The sequence below is a fragment of the Zingiber officinale genome, chromosome 7B (genome assembly GCF_018446385.1).
Source record: "Zingiber officinale cultivar Zhangliang chromosome 7B, Zo_v1.1, whole genome shotgun sequence".
NCBI classification, from domain to species: domain Eukaryota; kingdom Viridiplantae; phylum Streptophyta; class Magnoliopsida; order Zingiberales; family Zingiberaceae; genus Zingiber; species Zingiber officinale.
In genome coordinates, this window is record NC_055999.1 from 28,982,338 (window position 1) to 29,006,745 (window position 24,408).

The 24,408-nt window shown below is 34.6% G+C and overlaps 2 protein-coding genes and 1 pseudogene across 5 annotated transcripts; all 3 read right to left on the reverse strand.

The window, feature by feature from the left end:
• On the reverse strand, positions 1-8,735 carry LOC122005614 (putative hydrolase C777.06c). Of its 3 annotated transcripts, none has more exons than XR_006118441.1 (9): positions 8,373-8,734; positions 7,712-7,844; positions 7,450-7,562; positions 7,034-7,181; positions 6,846-6,951; positions 6,138-6,202; positions 751-786; positions 434-658; positions 1-358 (listed from the first exon to the last, which is right to left on the reverse strand). XR_006118441.1 is itself a non-coding variant. In XM_042560722.1 (9 exons), exons 1-9 carry the CDS (start codon positions 8,579-8,581, stop codon positions 301-303), a joined length of 978 nt encoding a protein of 325 aa, XP_042416656.1. In that variant the 5' UTR covers positions 8,582-8,732; the 3' UTR covers positions 1-300. The 3 variants fall into 3 exon arrangements, 2 of the variants coding, with proteins under 2 accessions (XP_042416656.1, XP_042416657.1); XM_042560722.1 differs by having other exon boundaries at positions 549-658; positions 8,373-8,732; XM_042560723.1 differs by lacking the exon at positions 1-358 and having other exon boundaries at positions 548-658; positions 751-805; positions 8,373-8,735.
• Positions 8,736-9,431: 696 nt separating this feature from the next.
• LOC122005615 lies at positions 9,432-20,272 on the reverse strand (annotated as a pseudogene).
• Positions 20,273-21,078: 806 nt separating this feature from the next.
• On the reverse strand, positions 21,079-23,747 carry LOC122005616 (probable receptor-like protein kinase At1g49730). 2 transcript variants are annotated; one of them, XM_042560724.1, is made up of 7 exons: positions 23,440-23,745; positions 22,251-22,503; positions 22,100-22,152; positions 21,967-22,034; positions 21,749-21,838; positions 21,561-21,630; positions 21,079-21,480 (listed from the first exon to the last, which is right to left on the reverse strand). In XM_042560724.1, exons 1-7 carry the CDS (start codon positions 23,504-23,506, stop codon positions 21,179-21,181), a joined length of 903 nt encoding a protein of 300 aa, XP_042416658.1. In that variant the 5' UTR covers positions 23,507-23,745; the 3' UTR covers positions 21,079-21,178. The 2 variants fall into 2 exon arrangements, with proteins under 2 accessions (XP_042416658.1, XP_042416659.1); XM_042560725.1 differs by lacking the exon at positions 21,561-21,630 and having other exon boundaries at positions 23,440-23,747.
• Between the last annotated feature and the right edge of the window lie 661 nt (positions 23,748-24,408).

Below are 24,408 nucleotides of genomic sequence, written 5' to 3' on the forward strand. Positions count from 1 at the left end.
GACTTGAATCGGCGCATTCGAACAAATATTTCTGATGATTTTAGTTACACATACAGGGAACACATACAATGCCCATTTGTCTCTAAAATGTTTTGAGAACAATCATCAAAACCCAAACAAAAAGAAGAAGATTAATTTACAAAAAATAAGAATATCTAATATATGTTCACCATACGGTACGAGTGCAGGATCAGTACTAGAGATGTTGGATCGTCAATGAAAGCCGCGATAGCTTTGCCACACTGACGAAAGGATTCTACTAAACCTGGCAAGGAAGCATGCTTCATGTGCACCAGGTATTCACAAATCAGCATACACTTGTAAACCATCACGAGCAAGCTGCACTGAGATCCCTTCTCTGCAGAAAATAAATCAACAGATGATAGCCAGTGGCAGTCGCGTAACATACATCCTCGAACATAATTGAACTTACAAAAAACTCTTGTTGCTATCATATTAAAACAGCCAATGCCGGCACCAATTTCAGATAATGATGTTTAAGGCCTCCTCAAAGACTGCGGAATTTCTCTCGAGAAAGAATTCGTTACCTGCTAGACCATTCTTCAAGTAGTTTGTTATAGCTGTCATGGTCATAGTCGTGTGTCATTCCGACTAGAAGTGCTTGCTTGGGACGCATTCTCTTCAATGTTTCAAGGGTCTAAACAAGCATAAAGTCATTAAACCATTCTGATTTATGCATTTAAAGTTTTAAAATCCCCCTTTTTCTATAGGTTGCAAACTAAAACAAACCTCGGGAAAGGAAAGGTGGGTACTCCTAGAGACTACCTGTGAAGCAAGACGGTGACTGCATTATAAAGCATACATTTCAAAGCCAATACCACAGCCAGTTCATGCAGACAATAACTGCATTAGAAACCTTTCAAACTAAAATAATTTGATATAAAAGGCAAGCAATGTTCAATCATAGCAACAAAGATGTATAAATAATAAATAAATATTTGAAATTTAATTAATTAGATTATCATTATTATTAGTTTAACAATGTCATATTGCTATTGTCATTATTTGAATAAAATAGTATTAAAAAATTTTCAATTATTATTATACTAAACTAAATTTATTTACATTAGATTATTGAGAGATAATAAATAATATATTAATAATATAGAGTCAATAATTAAAAATTTATTCATAAATATTATCACATTTATTAACAAAAAGTAATTAAATAATATTAGATTTAATATATTATTTACTATAGTAGATTATAATTTAATGTCCATATTAGTTTATTTGAGAAAGGTGTTTTGAAGTAGGGGTGTCGAAAATGAACCCAACCCAATGACCCGATCCGAGTCGATCTAAAAAAAATCAAGCTCGGGTTGGAGGTTTTTCAGGTTAGGGTCGGATTCGGATTAGAGGGTTTTCGGGTTGGAGATTTTCAGGGTTAGATTCGGATTGACTCGAGTTGACTAAATTTAGGTTTTAGTGGGTTTTTGAAGTTAAATCAAAATTTATTTTGAAAATTAAGATGTATATTAATATTAATATTAGTATGATAATAATGGAGTACTAAGATAAGTGATTGATCGGGTTCGAGTTTAGGGGTTTCAAGTTGTATTCGGGTTCGGGTCGGATTCGGATAGGAATTTTTTTTAATTTTGTTTTTCAACCCGACTAGAATCCGACCCATCAGAATTAACACCCTTATTTTGAGGAATTATCGATGGAGAGAAGTACAACAACTCTCAATCAACAGTAGAGCATAGGAAGAAATTGATGAGATGCTTTGTCTATATAATGATAGATCACATACAAGAATAAATTTGTTCTGTTAATCAAACAGCAAATCTTAGGAAGGCAAGGAAATGAGAGATTTACACTAGAATTCACAAGAACTATTTCTCCCTCTACTATATGCATTCACTAATATTCAAGTGAAGGTCAAGAAAGAATTGGCTAGATTGGTTGAGTTCATCAAAATCAATTTAATTTGATAAAAATTTCAACCTATTCCATCCTATTATTCATGATCCGATAAGATTTCAATTAATTTAATCTATTTTTCCAGTGGAACTAACTTGTTTCCAAGTAATCTCTTCATATCTCTGTGTTCTTTTAACTTAACCATCGATCTATATGAGATGGTTGACTTTCGACTGATTTTTCAAGAAAGATGGGAACCACCTAAGTTGATATTCATTCAACTCAGGTAATTAATATATGTATCAATCAATTTTAACGGCTAACTCTGCCCATGACGAACCAATCATGACCAGTCCCAAACCCCGATGAAAAAAGGTTGCGTTAGGTTTGTCAACTAACGTTAAAACTATGGGTTCAATGAATGGATCCATTAAACTATTGTGCTATTACTAGGATGTTCCCCGGAAGGAACACGTTGTAGGGTCCGACTGTAACGTCTCGACAAGTACCGCTACATCACCAGAACTCGGGTGTAATGCTAAATATGCAAGAGTTCACATTGCAGAATCTGACTGTAACGTATCGGCAAGGATCGCTACATCTCCATGAGAACTTGGGTGTAGTGTTAAATATGCAAGAATTCTTACATCACTAGTTGGATAAGAATAAATATGATAGGAAAACTAATAATCTACGATTTGGATCATGGAATTAGGAACATCACTGGTAAATCAATGGAGGTAGTAGATACGATTATTAGAAGAAGAATTAGTATTTTATATGTACAAGAGACAAAATGAGTAGGCAGAAGGCAAAGATGATAGAGAACTCGGGTTTTAAGTTATGGTATACGGGAAAAAGTAAAGCAAGAAATGGAGTGAACATTTTTGTAGATAGTTTGTTAAAGGATAAAGTTGTGTGAGTAGTTAGAAAAGAGGATAGAATTATAGCCCTTAAGATAATATTGGCGAAAGAAACTATGAACATAATTAATGTATATGTACCGTAAGTAGGATTAGATAGAAGCTACCAAATCAAAATTTTAAGACGACTTAGATAAAGTACTAAAAAATATTCCGTCAAATGAAATAATTTTAATAGGAGGTGATCTAAATGAACATGTCGAAGTGAAAAATGGGAAATATGAGAGGGTAAATAGGGGTCATGTGTTTGGAACGAGAAATGAAGAAGGGACAACTATATTAAATTTTGCAATAGCATATGACTATATTAGCTAATACATTTTCAAGAAAAAAATATGAACACTAGTCAAGTTCAAAAGTGAGAATAATAAATCGTAAATTGCCTTTGGTTAAGAAAAAGGATAGAAAGATTTGTAAAGGTTGCAAGGTCATCCAGAAAGCTTAACTATCCAACATAGGTTAGTAGTGTTGGATCATCTCAAGCATAGTAGCAATAGAAAGAAAATATATACGACTCCTAGAATTAAATGATGGAAGTTGAGAAGGTATAAGAGAAGGGACTTGCACCAAAGGAATCTTGGTGGTGGAATGAGAAAGTATAAGAAAAAGTGAAAGAAAAACAACACAGCTTATAAAGAATTATATATTTGTAAGAACGAAGAAAATTTTAAAAAATATATAATAGTCAAGAAAGAGGCTAAGAAAGTAGTGAATAAAGTAAAGAATGAAATTTTTAAATGATTATATCAAAAAATTGGATACAAAAGATGGGAAAAGAAACATTTATAGAATAGCTAAAGTGAGAAAAAAGAAGAGAAAAGATTTTATCCAAATAAAATATATTAAAAATGAATATAATAGGGTACTAGTAAACGTGGAGAAATAAAAGAGCGATAGAAGAGGTATTTTCATCAACTTTGTAATGAATGTTTAGATGACCAACTTAGGTCATTTAAGTAGGTCAAATGAGTATAGAAATTTAAATTTTTATTGTAGAATTCAAACTTATGGGATGCACAATGGAAAAGTAGTTGGACCAGATGATATTTCGATAGAGGTATGAAAATGCCTAGGGAAACAAGGTATTAAATGACTTATAAAATTATTTAACACGATATTAAAAATGAAAAAAAATGTATTATCAATGTTGGATAAATACTCTAGTTCCCTTATATAAGAATAAGGGAGACGTGCGAAATTCTGCAAACTATAGGGGTATTAAACTAATGAGTCATACCATGAAACTTTGGAAAAAAAAATAATGGAAAAAGATTAAGGAAGGAGACACGGTGACCGAAAATCAATTTAGATTTATGTCTGCAAGGTCTACAATAAAAATTATACATCTTCTTAGACAACTAATTCAAAAAATCGAGCGCAAAAATAAGATCTACACATGGTATTCATTCTTAGAAAAAATTTATGATAGAGTCCCATGGAGAATTCAAGAAAAGAGAAATGTTAGTGTAACATATATTAAACTAATTAAGGATATGTACGAGAATATAATAACCAGAGTAAAGACTTTAGGTAGAGTAACTAAAACATTTCCAATAAATATAGGGTTACATCAAAGATCAGCGCCCCTATCTTTTTACACTAATTATGGATGAACTCGCTGCACATATTCAAGACATAATACAGTAATACATGTTGTTTGCAGATGATATTATTTTGGTAGATAAAACACATGAAGAAGTACATGCTAAACTAGAATATTGGCTGGAAACACTAAATTTTAGGGAAAGATTTTAGGCTTAGTAAAATAAAGACAGAATATATGAAATTTAAGTTTAACAATATTAGGCGTAATGAAACAATTGTTATCATAAGAGATGACGAGTTGCTCGGAACGGAGAGGTTTAAATATTTAGGATCATTTTTGCAAAACGATGGAGAGATTGAGAGAGATGTCTTACATAGAATAAAAGCATGATTGTTGAAATGGAGGAGAGCATCGGGTATGTTATGTGACCATAATGTACCTCTAAAACTTAAAGAAAAATTATATAAAATCGTAGTTAGACCTATTATATTGTATGGAGTTGAATGTTGGACTATGACTCGAGCACATGAGCAGAAGATACGAGTTGTAGAGATGAAAATGTTAAAGTAAATATGGGGGCATACGAGGATAGGCAGAATAAGAAATGAGAGAATTAGAAAGAAAATCAGAGTCGCATCTATTGAGGAAAAACTCTAAGAGACGCGTTTAAGATGATACAAGCATGTACTTAGACGACCAATAAATGCTCCAGTTAGATGATGCGAAACTATGACAAACACGCATATCAGACGAAGAAGAGAAAGACCAAAAAAGACTTGGCTACGAATAATAAAATAAGATAAAATTTATTTAAGTATAGATGATGATATAGTAGGAGATATAACTCAATGGCGTAAAAAGATCCATATAACGGACCCCACCTAGTGGAATAAGGATTGGTTGTTGTTGTAATCAATTTTAACGGCTACAAATGTACCGTCAATAGATAGAGAAGAAAGAATTGCATTAACCTCTTAACGATTGAGTATTCTTTAAATAATCTGCCCCATTTGGTAAGCAAATAATCATTTTATGAGAAATCCTTTGTACGGTTAAAATTTCTTCTTCATCCACAATGATATGCCTCTACCAACTATACGGACTATTATAAACCTGCTATAGAACAGCATTAGCCAGTGAAACAACCAAAAGGCATTATCATATGATTTGTTTGGTTTGAAGTTCAATGAAACCAATACGGATCAGAAGTTTTAATAAATTGTATATACAACTATTGCTTACACAGTATTGCACTACTTCAGCTGGCTTTAATTCACTATAAACTATGTTGTTCTGTTCTGGACTAACCTTGAGTGGTTATCTACACTCATGTAAGTTATTCACACAAACTTTTAATTCAATTATGTATTTTAAAATCAAAAAGTTTTTCCATGGGATTAAAGCAGCATTCACGCTAAGAATGATTTTTACGTGGTACACTAATAACATGTTATGTACTTGGGCACAATACAACCCTTTACTATATTTTAACTATACTTTTTAGTAATTTATGATTCAGACCTGCAATAATGTGTCTATATTATCCTTAAAGTGGCACATGGAGGCTTAGAATTTAGAGCAGTGGTTCACATGGTAGCATAAACTGAAAATTCTGTCTACATTTATTCGAGTGCTTTTATAAGAATGAGATGAGATCCTAATTACTGATTTGGTAATTGCAACTCCAAATAATTACACATCTAACTATAAGGGAACAAGGTAGAATTAATGATTTTTAAGAAGTGCAAATAGAGAAAAACACGGATGACAAAATCAACTACCTTGCGAATTGAATTAGCCTCTAGAATCAGAAGGTCCAGCTGTCCAGCTCCAGATTTTGAGATAGCTGCAAGTAGAAAGCAAAAAAAATGTGAATGGATGTAAGCAAAGTTACAGTCTATGTCACCAAACCAAACAAGAAGAAAATTTTGATAGTACGTGGTCAGTAATCACTCTTTATCTATTGAAAAATAGTTTCTTGATCAATGTCAAAAGGAAACTGACTATTGGCCAGAGTCTAGATGTTTCTTGAAGATTTCATATGGGTCCATACACAGTAAGGGTTTTAATACTTTCAATGAACTTACAAAATAAAATAGCTACAGTAGGCATGCCCAGTTGACTATCATATTGCCCATTTGTTGCCACTAAATCTAACAGATAGGCCTCATGTTCCTTCAATAAAGTAAATAAAAATTGAAAACCTTTATGGTCAGTATACGTGTAGATAAGCGAGGGTTCATGGGAAAATGAATATCATCTTTAAAAATTGCTGATTCAACATTGTTCTCAATTTGGTTATTTTTTTTAGTATTTTACATTAAAACATAAGCCCACCTACAAACCATCTAATCAACAAGATGCAATCAAGGAACTAAAACAACTCAGAATGGAAGTATCGGCGCAATCAAGATAACATGTCAGGTAACTCTATCTAAAATCTAAATATCGCAAACACAGACAACTGTATAATTATAAGGGATACATACTATATTCACTGGCAACAGGGAAGCGTGAAACATCAGATATATATGCAATCCTTGTCTTTTGCCCAAAGAAGAAGCCTAAACAAACATAATCTTCACCATGCATCACCTGCATGAAGACAAATATGGATGCGTATCAAATGAAACAATCTAAGGTATTGTCAAGGGTGGAATGAACAGTAAGTACTAACTGGCAAAGGAATCAACTTTAGGCCTGATGCTATAAAAGGCTTCTCAATATCATCAACAAAAATTTTCCAATCCAAATGACTAGTAAACATGAATACATGACCTTCTTTCAAATTTCTCTTCACTAAATATGGAAACCTTTTTGTAACACTGTTTACAAAAAGTAAACCCACGTTAGTCAAACTGAAATACTAAGACTAGTTGCACAATGTAAATTTATAATTAACAAACAACAAAGGCAATGATGTATCTAGAATATTGTTGCAGGTAATTAATAACATAGTCAACAAGAAGTTAACAAAAACATAAAATATTAATAACGGCTACAGATAGGAACAGGGAAAAGAAACTTAACAGAAGCCAACAAACTAAACATGCATGTCATGCTGTAAACACTGGTCTACATGAGTAGATATACCTGTCCATTGTAAATTGGGTACAGTATATCGGAATTGAATTAAGATCATGTTGAACCACCCGGGCATCATCAAGACCAAGAACTGCATCTGCATGTTCGTGAGTCAGAATAATCTACAAGAAAAGAAAGGGAAGAAAAAATTCAGTATTCTTTCAGATGCAATACTAAGCAACCATCAACACACAAAACGGAGTATAGTGATTGCATAAACCATAAACTTCCTCATGAAAATGGAAAAAGATTCACAAGAAGAAATACTAACAGAATCTATTCGAGAAATCTTATGGTGAGTGAACCACCACAAAACTTGTTCTCTGAACGTCTTTCCCACATCAATTATTATGTAATTGTGTACTCCATCTTGACAATAATCAATCAAAAGAGAAGTGTTGCACCTGTAGAACTTATGCACAGAGTAAGCAATAGCATTATCTGACTAAACACTACAGAGTATACTATAGTAATTGATTTATATCTTCTATCAATTAGCAGACAATTTCAAAACATGTTAAGAAATTGTCAGTTTGATACATATCGCAAAATGCTAGTTTGCTTTTAGAGATTTCACTCTTTTTCTCAGTTTACTTATGAATTTTCTATATCTTAGTTTATCTCCATATTTTGAGTTTCCAGGTACAATTTGATCCTTTTTTATACAATAGTATTCTAAGAGTTAATTCTTGGACGATAATATCCAAGGATAAGATTACCATTGAGGTTTCATGGTTACAAACAGGTCGGCCAAAAAGACATGATTTAAGAAGGGGAAAAAAATAGAAAAAGACGATATTTAAGTCTATCATCCAAATAATGAACTAACATGGTGACAGGACACTGTAGAGTTCCCATTCACACAATATAACCGCTAGGATATACAAATTATGCAGAAGAACAAAGCTTGAGCTTCAGCGGTTAACGAAGACCTGTAATTAGGGTTTCTCTCAGGAGGAACGGAGAGGGCCCGGGTGCAGACGGGGCAAGGAGGATCCGTAGCGTGGATCAAGCATCTCGCGTTAGGGACGGTGCCGGAACAACCGGTCCCGAGAAAAATGAGAGAGGAGCGACCTGCTACGACATCCGACCCACCTCCGTCAGCAAGGGCTCCACCCCCAAAACCGATCGACGATCCCATCACCTCCCCACTATACGAGTCTATGTCAGTGCAGTAGGAAGTGGAGGGGCCACGGCGTCGTCCTCCTCTTCAGTCTTCACCCGAACTCCGCCTAGCTCCATTACAGTAATTAGAAGTTAGAACGAGCCATTTGAACCGTGAACTGGACGAATATTAAGGTAAGAAATCTTCAAAAAGAACTACACAATATAATATAATGATTTTAAAATTCTAAAGAGCATTTCTAAAAAGTAGGATAAAATATAGAGTAAAATAAAAAAATTTCCTTTAAAGCAATTATATATTTTGCTTTGGCAAGCCATTAAGAAATCTCAAAGATCGACGCACTGGAAAACATTTTCTTGTAATAAAATGCAAACTTCAGATATCAGATATTATTAGACCACCGTCCGTTACTAACATTTTCAAATTTACTCTGATGATAAAGTAAAAAACTTACATATATTATCTCCAAAATTATTCAGCATGTAGGATCGAAATATCATAAAAAAAAATCCAAATTCACACTTTTAAAGTCAACCTACAAACTATTCAAACCGTAATCCTCTCATTGCTCTTATAAGTATAGTATAAAATTTAAAGAAAGAGATTAGTACACAATTTAAAGAACCGTAGATGATATAGAAACAATTCCCTATAAAATAATAAGGTGCACACGGATACCCTTAATAAAGAATAGAGATCTAACTTCTGGAAAGGTCTATTTAATTTGCACTTACAAAGCAAGCTCTTCGAGCAACAAATTCATCACTGACCAAATATTCCTTTTCGATACATAGTAAGAAAAATACTTAATGAAGCAAAAAAAAACATCAATTAAATCAAATTTCCATTTTGAGAATGGAACAAGGATCAGAACTACCCATTTAATTATTAAAGTCACAATCTAAGAATACAACACAAGTCCTTAAATTCAATGCCAGACTCTACTCGAGAAGCTATATTAGATCCTTGAAAATTATAACGTAACAATTATGACTACCACTATATCACATAAAGTACAATATCTTAGAGATCATGCTAAAGAGTTCAGCACCCGTAATAATCGATTCAAATTCGTGTCTGCAAAAGCCAACTGGAATATCCTGCCGTGCAGACCTGTAAATAAATAACAGAAGAATGAAGAAATAAACTATTTACTTTAAAATATTATAACATGATAATTGGTCCTTAGTTTAATTCTTCATATAAAAAAGAAAAATATGTACGTTCTTTTAGAAAATTGTTCCAGAGTTAATGTGACCAAATATGTACGTTCTTTTAGAAAATTTGTACCATTTCTTAACCATAAACATTTATGGTTTGAGAAAGAGGTAATGCAACTAAATCAAGTATTGGTATACATTACATGAAAAGATACTTGAATAATATTAGCATACCAGTCCAGGGGAATGAATGATCAATGCTTTCCTTGCCTTTTATTTGCAGAATGGTGTGTCAAAAGTTTCGGATTAGGAGTAACATGATCATCCTGTGAGAATGAGGAATGTGAGAACTTACTACAATACAGGTGCTTTTTGACTAGCATCTTAAAAGTCAATTTAAACAACAAAATGAAAAGATCAAGTTAGCAATAGCACAGAAGAATACCCATACACAACTTCAGAAGGATTATAAGTCAAAGAATGAATTACAAGCTCAACATTCTCTAGGCTAAATTTCCTGCTACTGTGGAAGGAATTTTGTTGATTGAGAAGTAGAAACAAAAACACTATAACATCAAGTGTTATAGTATTGCAACTTGTAAGTAACAATAAAGACAACACTATAGAAACAAAAAACTGTATGATTGAGAAGTAGTTCAAGTGTCAGTATAAACCCACCAAGTGTAAATGAATGTCACTGTAATATAAGGATAACAATTTTAAGAGTTTAGCCTTAATATCCTAAGAGTTACTCCAGTGAAATAGAGCTAAAAAATACCATCCTTCACGCATATAGTAACTATATCATCAAACAAATGAATGATAATGCCTTCACGGTGAATGAATACGACAGAGAGGGAGAGCAAAATGAAATATAAAATACCATCTATTCTAACTAATAATCTGAACAAACATCAATTAATTGAGCAATAGCATGGAGATTGAACATTAACTGGAGCACCTACAATTTCCCTAACGATGATTTGGTGAAGTTTTAGATATCACAATAACCTAACTTTCCACACAGTTTCATGTAGATGTCATAAAATGATATGTAGATAAACTAGTCAGCATGGCAGCTACGGAGACTGGTAGTGAATTATCTCCAGGCACCCTAAACAAATTTAGGTAACCCAAAGTTAGTTGGGATATAGAACATATTTTCATTGTTCTCTGTTTCGCTGGAACAGCTATCATAGACAATCACCTGAGTGCCAAATGATGAGCTGCTAATTTTTCAAAGTTCTTACAAATGGCTAATATCTGGCAAAAGCTTAGGCAATCGGCTAAGTTCCAAAGCATGCACTTTTCTTTATCAGCTGCATAATTTCCATAAATTACTGTTAGGAGCAACAAAAGAATACTTGTTTGGTTTTTAGTTGAAGATGACTGAGACTCTATGCAGTATCATTTAACAAGATAACTTTAGACCATTTATTTTATGTGCTTAAACATATCATAGAAGCAAAGATGAATAACATTGCGGAAGCAGCTTTTCTTCATACATTTTAGCTCGTTGCAGATATTGATAGAATGTTTAATTTTTGATTTTTTTTTATTTATGTAGTTTGATTGATAAGGCAACAACATCCAAAATATTTATGGGAAAGAAACCTAGCTTGTTCAAGGGTCATCCATGAAAGTATGATAAAAAAACTACAATGTAAGTATTTGTTGTTGTCATCTATGAAAGTTATGGTCGAACTAAAAAAACAAACTTGCATATGTTTTCTCAGCATTTAGCAATTATCTTTACCGATTTGAGCATTTTATGTTCTAGGCACTATCTATGTGCCTATGACTTGTATATTTATTACACAAGAATTTAAAACCTCTTTGATGTTCGAGGAGTCAACATAAGCACCTATATCATGGAGACCTGAAAACTTTGACATCAAAACAGAAGGTTAATTGGAAGGTGAAATTCACTGAATTTGCTCTCACTTTTTGTCTCCATCTATACATTCATAGATAGATAAGCCCTCCAAGGATTCACTACCAATAAAGTGTTAGTTAGAGTCCATATTACAAGGTCTACATCCAAGAAACAAGAGCTATAGCGTTTTGAATCCAAAATGCAATATTGCAAATAGAATAGCTCTCTCCCTTCAAAAGATTAATTCTTATGTAACCATCTTTTTCACAACTATAAGTCCACTTCAAAACAAGAAACTAAACTTTTGCCTCACCAACTTTATGTGCACCACTCCTATGTCATCATCCAAACTCTATATTTGGGTGTGGTGAGATGAAATATATACTCAAAAATCTATCATGCTACATATGAGTATTCAAATAACAAGGAGGCACAAACTGTTCAAAAAGAACAATAACAAGTTAAAAAAAAATTAAGGGTTTGGAAAGCACATACAAGTAATTAATCAAACTAGTGAACTCACCTTATTTAGAGAAGCAGCTGATTCAGATTGCATCATTTGGTTTGGTAAATGACCAAGAGACTGGAAAGTATCCACGGCATCCAGAGTAAGTTCCCAACCACAGGCAACTTCTGAATTATTTGATGCAGATCCAGTGTCACTGCTACAACCAGCAGCAGCTACATTTCCATTGACCCATGGGCAATAGCAGTTGTGGTGCTTAAGTGGATCAAACTCTTCATTTTCCACATAATATCCATTTTCTCCATTAGATGTTCCTGAAGCAACAAAAAAACAACAGTGCTTGATGAACTGAAATAAGATAGCTCAATAACAAGTGGTGCAAGCATAAGATCACCAAAAGTTACCATAAGCACAATATGCCAAAAATAAATTGTGAAAATTATAATATTGGCTGAAAGATTCAGAGTATTTCTCTGATTTTTTGTGAATGCTAGAGTAAACTGAAAGCAATATTTTTAATATCGATCTCCAAGTTGGCACAAGTCAAATATTAATTTATATAAGTGAAGTAAAACTGAAGAAGACCTACAAAATGTGGAGGATGAATTTGTCCTTTCGACATTTCTGCCAGTGTCATATCAGGTTTCAGTAATTTTAGTTTCTGCTATTTATTTTGATTATAAACATCATAAGAATAGAATGGCCAAGCTGCTAGAAGTTATCTCGTAAGTTCTAGAGTCACTTGTAGATAAATTTTCTCAAGCAAGATTCACATGGAAGGAAAGAACCTTGTACTAAAACGTAGACTCGTTTGTGTTTCATATGATATAGATAGGGGTTTCAACCAAAATCTAGTATTAATTTTCTGAGGTGGGATGCAATGGGGTTTAACTGAAATTGATATGTTCACTGAGGCAGTTAGAACAAGACTCAGCAACATTCTTAAGATACACAGATTAAAAGCAAGGCAAGTAAAAATAAAGCACACAAGGTACACAGACTAAAATTATAAATTTTGAGAATTATAGCACTGCAAGTTAAGATGCAACTACAACTAACTTGTTTTATTTATACTTGTCGAAAAAAAACATACCAAAGATATAGGAATTAGATATCAAGTACAACTATAAGGTAAAAGCTAAGATATAATGATATATGGGAATAAAAAAGGATAAATAAAAACCAAGATGATATACCTATCCTATTTCCAGGAATATTGCCAGACATCATGAGTCCATATTCATCAGTAATTGGCACATTGCCCCTCTGATTTACCTCTTCTTTAGATACTTCATATGCTGAGTATATCATAGCATTGCAAGAAAGTGAAGGATGTGCACTGTTCTCTGGACCTAAGGTGTGACTTACCTTCTCCCCACTTTCAACTGAGTCAGCTTTATGTGAACCATAAACCTTTGAGCCACTGTCAGCTCTTCCAACTGATTGAGACATCATCTCCTGGCTATAGCCATGAGGATCTTCTCTAATGACTGGCTGTCGAAGAGAATCATCCACCAGTGCAGGTCCTGGGGTGGACTCACCAGTTTGCCCTAAATTCTCCGTAACTTCCGCAATGGGTTCTGCATCACCTACAATACTCTCTGGCCTATGCACAGAAATATCAGTTCCATGAATTTCAGCTTCATGACTTGCACCCATACCAACACTTCCAGCACTAATGCCTAGACTTATCCTATCCCGCGCATAAGCAGTGACAGTTTCTGCATTTACAATTTCTTCCCCTTCAACAGTACTGCTACCCCCAACTTCCCTAGCAACACTTGCAGCAGCATGTTGCATGTATGCATTTTGCTGAATTTGATTACCAGAATCCAAAGCATCATTCATATCAAGATTCCTATGCATGGTAGGTGAAGGAAATTGGATATCTGCAACATCTCCAGGGTAATTTTCAACACTTTCCATGGAATCTTCTTCACCACTACAAATGACGTCCATTGCGATAACAGACGAAGCACGGGCAGAATCTCTGTGAGACGGGAGGCCAACACCCATGTCACTCTCTTCTTTGGATTCAACTCTGTTGGCATCAACAATATCAAAGCATAAATTGCGGCTGGGGCCAGCACCAGATGAACCCATCCTAGATAAAGGATGATATGTATCAAAAATATCAAACCCACGAGCCCGTTTGTTAGGTCCGCCTGAATATTGTGTGTCATCATCAACTTCATCTCCATCTCGATCAATAACAGTTCCTTCTATACTGTCAGCATGCAAAATTCTGTCTTGTGGCCTGTCAACAGTGCTCCCACCATCCTCCAAGCTACACTTCCTTGAACTTGGACCACATGACTCATAAGATGCTGCCCGATCTCCAACCTCACTTCCAGTAGGCTGACCAATTATCAGATCCCTTCCCATACTTCCATCATCAAAACGCTCAGGCATTACTGGCAAGTCATTATTATGGGATGGCAAACCTGCTGCTATAGTCAGATTCAAATCCACACCAACAACTGACTGTGATTTATCGTCATCTGCGATTGCTGCTTCATCTCGTTCCTCAATATGCTCCTTTCCCATAGCATCTGCAGCAACCCATCCATTGATACCACTAGCAGCACTTACACCTCGCGTCAAAGTTAACTTTTTACCAACATCAGGGTTATCAGTATTGTTGGCACCAAATCGAGCGGAACGAGGCACTGTACAAAAATCGCAAATTCTGACAGTTGCACCACATAAGCTGCAATCAAGTAAAGGTGACCTTGTGTTGAACTTTGGTTCTTCAATGGAGGCCTTCCCCTTTCCTTTTTCTTGATTTTTGGAAGCAATCAATGCATTCTTACTAAGGACACGAAAATCAGCACGATCGTATTCATCTTCAGCACGATGAACTGAGTGTGCATTTTTAGCAGATTCAGCGGAGTTTTCCTCACAATCTTGAATATTTGGAAGCCATCTAGGTTCCCATCCACAGAGACTTATAAGTTTTTGTGCCTACCATAAGAAGAAAGTCAAGTAAATGGAGATGGAGAGCATATAAGAATCTATTAAATGTGTTGCTACACTAAGAAATGTTTGGACAATTGAATAACTTACATGCAAATGACCACAAGAGGAATAGTCTTAAATACGAGATACTTTCTGCTTGTATTGTTATCATCTTTACAACCTAACTCCCCAGAAAAAAAACCACTAGGTTGAGCTAACATGTGATCAATCTTTGAGCTCCTGGTGAGCCTCATAGTCTCAATAGCAGATGAAGCTACCACTGGAAGGAAGGGAAACTGCAAAAGGCCATCACAACGGTCTTTATAACCACCAATAATTGCTGATGGAAGCATGGGAGGAAATTGCACCAAACTGTCAGCGCAGCAATTTCCTCTCCAAGAACAAGAATCTTTGTGGCCAGCATCAAGTTGCTCAGCAAATGTTTCCACAGCCTGGTCAACTAGTACAAAGAAAATATACATGAAGTTGAAAGGATCATGCAGTATACAAGAGAGTTTAGATGTAGGCTCAACGTGGAAAACTGATAGAAACTACCATTCTGCTGTGCAATAAAAGCAAAAGTTAAAGACATCAAGACAAGTCAAAACAAAAATGCTAATATCAGACACTATTTTGTTACATGCTCAAATCCAGTGTAAATCATTCTATAATAAACCAAACCAAATGAAAATAAGTGGAAATCAGACAGTATTAGAAAACGAAATTATCAATGTAAAAGAATATTTAGAACGATAAAAGAGATAGTAGTCAATATGAGTAAATATTATGAAATTTTAATAAATATTTTTCTGAAAATTACCTTCTGTAGAAGTCCAAGATGCTAATACGGTAAAGGTGAGTTGGGCACCACAAGATTCACATTCAATCACATCCGTGTCAACATTAATCCATCCTCTCCGAGCACAAGATAGTGAACTTGATCCCTGCAGATTTAGCATGTAACATGCGTTTATACTGAGCAACAGGACATCAATAATTGTTCTTCTATCAGAATAAAAAAATTCAATATCAAATAGAAGGGAAACATATTTGGAGATCAGAAAGACAAGGATTTTAGGGTAGAAAAAGGACTGCAAAATATTATGATATTATTTTGTATGTATAAAACTGATAAATGAATGTGATACATATTCCTCACTGGAATTCCCAAAGATATTTTAAACTTGTTTGAAAATCGAATGCATGTAATATGAATAGACTAACCTGGATAAAAAATCACAAATTTCATTGCCGGGATTGAGATAACAGGACAAGATTTAACAGAGATGAAACTGATTTGAATAGTTCAATAACATCAAAGATAAATTAAGTCAACTAATTGTCCTAAAATCAAATTAACATAAGAGATAGATTTCATTGACATATAACAGGTGATTGTGGATGGTCATGTGCTCAATAGCTTCTTTCTAGCATTTGGAGTGTACTTTCACCTTATCATATTATTTTATTTATTAAAAATCATCACATGATATTGTTTCAAATCAACCGCTAGCCAATTTTTTGCAGCATCAAATCCAAAAATACATGAACCAAAGAAGCCAATTTCTACAATAAATGTCAAGAAAGAAAGGGTGATGGTGTTATATAAAATTTTTCACAACACATATACATAAATTTTCACTATTGAGTTTTGCAAGGAAGAACATAAAAAAGACAAAGATTAGCACATAAATATTGAACAAACTCAACAACTAGATCGAAAGTCAATCGAAAAGTTCAGAAAGCCTTGATTACTAGCCTTTGGTTTTGCAGACCAATTTGAAGGCCTGAACGTGGCAAGACGACGAAGTAGGTCCCCCCGTTCCCAGGGTCGGCATGAAGGTTCTGAAGTTCCCAGAGCAGAGCCAGAAGCACTTGTGCTCATTGAAGTACGAGGCAGTTGGGGGCCAACACGAGATATAGACCCAACCTTGGAACCCTGGACGCTACCAAGCCAATCAATGCTGGTTGCATTTGTTGGAGCAGCAGGAGAGGATGCCCCAACAGAACTATAAGAAGTGGCAATATGCTTGAGAAGAAGATAGCTACATTTCATTTCTGAAATGCTTCAGTATAAAATATAATCTGTTCAATATCCATGTCAAACTAAAGGTTCATTCAAACAGCATTGCTTATTAAAATAGAATTGATGATGCCAAAGAAATGTGTATTTATTGTTCCCTATCTATAAGATGTGTAATTATACAGGGAAAAGAAAAATAGGAATACCCAATCCTATGAAAACAGACATTCAACCTATTCAGAATAGAATATGAAAGGTTCTGCTAATGACTGCTTTAAAGGGACAACAAACAGTCAATTGAATCTCTCATATGGAGGTTCTGCTTTAATATGGATTACTTACAATCACATATAGTAAGTAATCCATCATTTGAATCTCTCCTAAACTTAAGAAGTAGTTTCTCCAAGCACAAAATAATCTGCATGCTTCTTTCCTAACCAAGGCATAACTGCTCCCACAAACAAGTTTGGAATAAGTTATGATATGTAAGAGCACTTCAAAGGGCGTGTATGTTTATACAAATTCTCTTTACTAAATAGCACTAGGATATGAGTAGTTAAATAATATAATTATTTCCACAAGCATGCAAGTTTCTAAGAAAATAGTTTGGTACTGAAGCAACTATTGCCAGAAGTGTTAATGAAATCTGTAGTTGCACTTGTAAATGTCATCTTTCCAACCTTGATATAAGAGAAGTCCTAATTTCCACTCAATAAAAGTTGACAAAACATAAGTTGCCTGAAATCCTAAGACAATTAGTGGTACAATGAAGAATCCTAGAATCAAACTTAACACAAGATGTAGATTGACCAAGCTAAACAAGTTAAAGAATGAGACAGAATTAGCTACTAGCATTTAATACCTAAACGTTTAGCTCAAAAACAAATATATAAATTGGGCTGTCCTATTCAAAAATGCAGTTAGATTCCAATGAGTTCAAAGAATCGACAATTACATTGGGATATGTTACATACTACAAATAAGATTCCTTAATGGATTGAAAAAAAGATATAAATAAATCCAACTATTTGATTGACTGAACTCAGATCAACATGAGTATACCAATTGAATATGAACGAACTGCATCCATGTAGGAATAATTGATGTTTTACATGATTCCACAATTATTATCAATGCTGTAAAAATTGGAGAAATGATAATCCCAATGGTTTCGATAGACATGTGATCAAAGGCCTACTTCATAGGAGTGGAAATATAGCAAAAATATTAAAACATAAGCATTTCCTTTTTGCTCTGACATTTCACCCTTGTGGGCCTTCTTAGATCTGATAGACCATATTACTAAAAGTAAGGACAGAGCGTATGGTCATTGTTGTGAGAACACAATAGTGGTTTGCATGGCACTCATATAACCTTGTGGAATCCACCCGTCATTAAGATCTCATGGTTGATTTGAACTTCAATTTGTATCTTGGGATGCAAACCGCTAATGAACAAGTCCATCTTTTGATAAGGAGAATATTAAGGAAAGAGCATTTCAAATTGTGAGTGACAAATATCAACAGCTTCAACTTAGCATGATTTGACAAGTTCACAAAAATTGCTCCCTGATATGGATGGACCAAATCAAAGTTGACAACATTCCTTAATGAAGTGGATACCAACCAAGTGCATCTCAATTGGTGATAGTAATTATTGTGTCAATGGCTCAAGAAAATGAGAGAAGCATCATTGTTTTCTAATGAGGAAATTTCAAATACAATTGTTCAAAGCTATAGATAAAATGAATTAGACCCTCTTCATAAGAATAGGATGGTGGTGCAGCTCAGCATTATGTTGTTTGCAATTAAAGCAACAACAAGCCATCCGACATGTGCACATGAGTCAACCACATAGTCCTAATGGTTGTTGTGCGCAAATGATGTGGTGGCTCCAGCCTCAAGGCAAAGCAATATTATAAAAGAAAGCTCGGATAAGCAGGATGATATATTGTTATCATAAACAAGCAAGAATACTGATGCGAATTAGAAGGTTGTGCTTATGAGAAAGCAAGGCAATAATGTGAGGATGTGCAAACAAGATTGTTGCATGAAGGTTAGTTGAGGTGCCTCTATAAATTGTAAGTGGCTTCTAGACTGCAAGGTGGGATTCAATTAGATTGAAGAACCACTTTAAGCGCTCACAAGTCTTAATTATGTCAGCAGCTTGTGCATGATGCTCCACAGCTGATAAAGGAACACCACAAATTTTTGTTAGAATCCCATAAGTTGTCTAAACAATTTTCAGAACCAAGTTGTTAGGTTCAACAATTCTAGATCGATAGCTGTGAAATGACTTTCTAGTGCAGTTAGGATTCTAAACCATATTTAATATTGAAAAGTTTAAAATTGTGTACCTTGTCAAATGTTGATAGTTTGATATCTTTGCTAGAAAAAAAAGAAGAAATTTTAAAAAGTTATTTTGACAATAATGGCAAAAAAAAGAGTGAAAGATTGTACAATAAAGCAGCATAACAATTGTTTCCTTTAATAAATTCCCTTTGAGCTTAAATGCAGAGATCCCCTCTTCTCAAAATCCAGAAGTGATGAGAGTTGAAATTTTATTTTCGAGTTTACATATTTTTTCCTGAAATAGCATGACAGAAAAAGTAGCACTTTGTCATTTAAGAGTGGTTAATGGTTATTCATCTGCAGTTGAGCCTTCTAGTTCTGCCTATATTGAAAAAGGCGACTTCATCAGAATTATTATCTCTTTAAAACAAAACCTATAAGCAGAGCATGAAGTGGCTACGTTAGTCAAACTTTGTACCATGAACGCCAACGTTTGATCTAAAATTATAGAACTTCAACAGCAAGAACAACAGACCTACGCATTCTCTTTGCCAGAGGAAGGAAAACGAGCCAACATTAGCAAAAACAAGTTTCAGGTATGGATTTTGAGCTTGAATAAGAAGCTAAAATTTGGGCTTTTAGCCATGGGTGGAATCCTAGTGCTTCAGATCGGAGAGTTATTGCACAAGAAGACAAAATTGACAAGATACCGAAAATCGAACTGCGAAACCCTAGGTGGTAAAAGAGCAAGCCATAAAGATGACGTAGAAAAAGAAGACCTCGCTGCTGGTGTCGGAGGAGGAGAAGAAGATCTAGCGAGCGCGACGACGTCCGCCGTCCCTGAACTAATCACCTCTTCCCGCATCCGCCTCTCTCTCTCTCTGCCTCCCTCTGAGAAACGAAAAATAAAACACGAAAGGAAAAAAGTCGCTTCACCTCACTTTCCTCGAGCACCCTTTTATAGCCAACAAAGCTAACGGCGTTAAGGTGGAATCTGGTCCTTCCAATTGTCATGGTTCCTCTGCGCCGTCGGATGAGTAGAATAAACGGTGGAGATGGACGCCGTTGAGCTATTAAATTCGAAAACATATAGTGAGAGGTAAATTTAAATTATTAATCAGAATAATTTTACTAATATAATTTTTTTTGAAATTTTAATTTTATTTAATATATTTGTTTTTTAAAACTTTAAAAACTTTTGACGAAATGAGAAGCAACAATGTTCTTGAAATCATCATATTGAATGAAGTTAAAAATGTCATTTTTTTCTTCATAATCCAGGCGGTGTTCGAGTTTCACCTGATTAATATCGGAGGTAGACTATTTTCTTTTTGATTTATTTAGGCACAGTTTATGTTGTTGGCCTTCAAAACATAAAATAAAAAAATAAAAAAAAATAAAAAAAATGGTCGACATTCGAAATCGTTCTTATGGAGACACGAATAAGAGGTCCTAAAGTACTTAAAATCTACAATAACAAGATTGAGAATCAGCTTTAGCAGCAGGCACAACATGATTGAGAAAAATAAGACTCTGATGACAACCACAGGAAATATTTCTTATTGAAAATAATAATCAACCTTCTCTTTCATTTGCTTCTATTAACAAACTAAAACATGAGGCAAAAGAGCATTCTTAACTGACTCTTTGATGTAACAGAAACCAAATTGCCTAGTTACACACTTCAACATAAAATCACTAATTTTTTTAACTGATTTTCAGATTTAAAGAAACACACTTAAAAAAACCCACTAACTTCTCAACTTTATTAGCCAAAGTTACACTCTTCAAGGGCATACAAATTCGCAAGTCAAATTATATCGGTATGGCGCACACTATTACAATGTAGAATGTCCTGTATGTCCCTGCAGAAACCGTAATATTTGGGGAATAGAGATTGATGTATCATTCTCAGCCTTGGTACACAATCTTGCCACGACAAGTAAATTTCCAAGTTCTTTGGAATCATAACTATCACCGAGATCAGTGTCCACCATCTTGTGGATTGAATAGGCAAATCCAGATTCTTGGATCCAATGGACAATTTCAGCTTCATTAAGCAATGATTGCCCAGTGATAAGCTCGAGAAGTAGCATTCCGAACTGGAAAACAAGTCTTCTATTTCTCTGTTCAGTGTTATCTGTCAGAAACTTCAATTCCTACTATTAGTACTAGTATTTGTATGTAAACACAGCAAAGCTATAAGTGTAAGAGACTGGCCTTCAGAACAAGTGATATTTGATTCACCATTGCAGATTAAATCACAATCAACAAAGCCCACATCAGATAACTGAAACAAAAGTTCAGTAGTAGCTACTACAGAGTTCTTTTTCTACTTAGATAAAAGGTACATAAACTCACATGAGAAAATATGCCTTTCCAATAGAGGTGTGGGTGAAAAAATTTACCTTCGCAACAAAGTTCTCATCCAAGAAAATGTTGTTTGAGCTGATGGACACATTGTATATAGGAGGTTCACAGAAATACTGAAGGTACTCCTGCATAATTAAGGGAAGGTAAAATTTTGTTTCAGTGAAAGTAAATTAGTGATTGAAGATCTTCACTCCCAAGTATGGCTGCTGAGCATATCCCGTAAAAAAAAATGTCATTCTGATCAGATACCCACCAGAGCAGCCGCTATGTCAATAGCAATCTGTAATCTAGTTCTCCAGTCCAAGGGTGTTTTCAGTGGGTCTGTCAGGAGTAAAATTGTGAGAAATTACAGGCAATGCTGTAGATTTAACTGGACATAATCTTACCATGAAGGTAATCCTTCAGCCTTCCATTTTCCATATAGTCAAAAACAAGAAACCTAAGCAAAATGTGGCACGGTACAATGAGAAACTTTAGTATACTCACCTTATTGGATTAATTGAGAGATTCGACCAAACCTATGCTAAGTACTCATACCTGTCTTTGCCTTCACAGAACCCTTTAAGCTTGACAAGATGACGATGATGCAAGCGCCCCAAGAGTTGGACATTTTTCAAGAAGGAATTATTCTGTAGTTGGTGTGATCTTACTCTTCTAACAGCACCAACAAGTCCATTAGGAAATTGAGCTTTGTAAATTGTTCCCTGAGGACCACTTTCAAGAATCACACCGAAACCACTAGTTGCCTTGTTGATCTGCTTGTATGTGAAACTCTTCACAAATGGTATGCCTTCATTAAGAAGATAAATCATTACCTAGCTTTCTATCAGTCTACAAATAATACAGGTACAATAGATAGTGAATTCAGAGCAATGATTAAATCAGCTACCATTTGATTTGCGCTTAACGGAACTATTTAAGTGACAATTATCTAACAGGAAAAGGTCTTTAGGAAGCAATTTGTCCTGTATTCTCCTAATAACATAATACTACTCCAAATCACTTCCTAATAATGCAAACTTGGATAACTTGGAGTAAGAATCATTATATTGGAAATTGGTTCCCTCTGATATTGTATGCCTTCAACAATTCTGAAAAACAGCATGTCCAGAAGAATAAAAGAGAGGAAAGAATTCATCAAGTATACTACCAGTATGCGGTATTAGTGTATACAGAAACCCTGATACTCAAGTCTCTACAATGTTTTTGAAAACCAGTTAGAAATTGATTAAACTATTAGTATTACGTAGACACTCTGAACCTTACAACTCGGTGTATTGAAGAAGAGTGAGAATACAACAAATTCTATAAAGTTATATGGTTTGAAATTAATCTTATGAGACCAGGTGTACAATGACTGATATCTCGAATATGTAAGCACAAAATCCAGCTTTTGAAGTTGTACTAATCATTTATTACCCATCCTCCACACACGTCCTATGAATTATTCCGATACATCAAGGAACAGCCAAAGCCTGTAGCGGCAGCAAAAGCTGCTAAAATGGAACTAAAAAAAAAAAGAAGAAATGGCGATTTTTTTCAAAAGGAAAAGAAAAGAAAATACTAATTTGGAAAACTCCGTCGGCATAAAAAAAAAGCAACTCCTCCAAGGATATCTACGAGAAAGGATGCGCACAATTTCGGCAAAATCCAACAATTCTCGCCCGCAATTTCCACCAAATTCCAACCACGGGAAGCAAAGCGCCAGGAAAAATCGGAACTTTACCTGACCTCGACAGGCGGCGCCACCGCAAGATTAGGGCCATCATCCGTCGGAGCAATCGGTGCTCCATCACGGATAGATCCCAGGCCAGAGTTTTCCCAAAATGATTCGGAGTGACACAGCGAAGCGAGTTGGGAGAGAGAGCAGGAAAGGAGGAGGAGGAGAAGGACAAAGGGAAGGCTCCAAGGCCAATCAAGATCGATTTGGTCCACCATTTATTTCTTCTCCACCAGAGAGAGGGATCAAACGAGAGAGAGGATGAGGATCTTCTTTGCTTTAACCGCCAGCCAACCCACGTTCTACTTTTACTTCTTTAGCCACTCCTTCACCATACTTTCATTTTGCCTACAATTTATCGTTTTTAAATTAAAATCATCTCTAATAATTTTTTTTCTTATTTGAAAAAAAATAAGATGCCTTTATAGCTCATTAGCATTGACAAAAAAAAACAAAAATCAAGAGGACGATGCTCTTTCTTCATAAAACCATAAAAATAAGGTGCGTAGTAGGGGATTCTTCCCTCAAATACGAAACTGATCGTTTGGATGGAATTTTATAAACGCTTTTGAATTTATTTTTTATGGTCTCTGCACCATTTCTATAGATATGAAATTTAAATATATAAATTATCAATAATAATAATAATAAGTGTCATGGTTGACCTTCCAATGATAGATTAAGCATTTGGAGTTTGAAATTTAATCATGATATATTATGAGAGATTTTCTTCTCAATGGATAGTTAATATGAGAACATTGACAATAAGGATGATCTCCACATGTATTTCCTCAATTTACCTGGATAATCAATGAGAAACTTCTATAGAATTAAATTAATCATCTTAAAATTAATTTAACTTAAAACTTAAGTGTCAATTAAAAATAATAATTAAAAAAGGATATCCATGTTCCTGAGCTATAGTACAATGGCCGATCATTCGTGTGATTAATCAAATATGTAAAGTTTAAATTT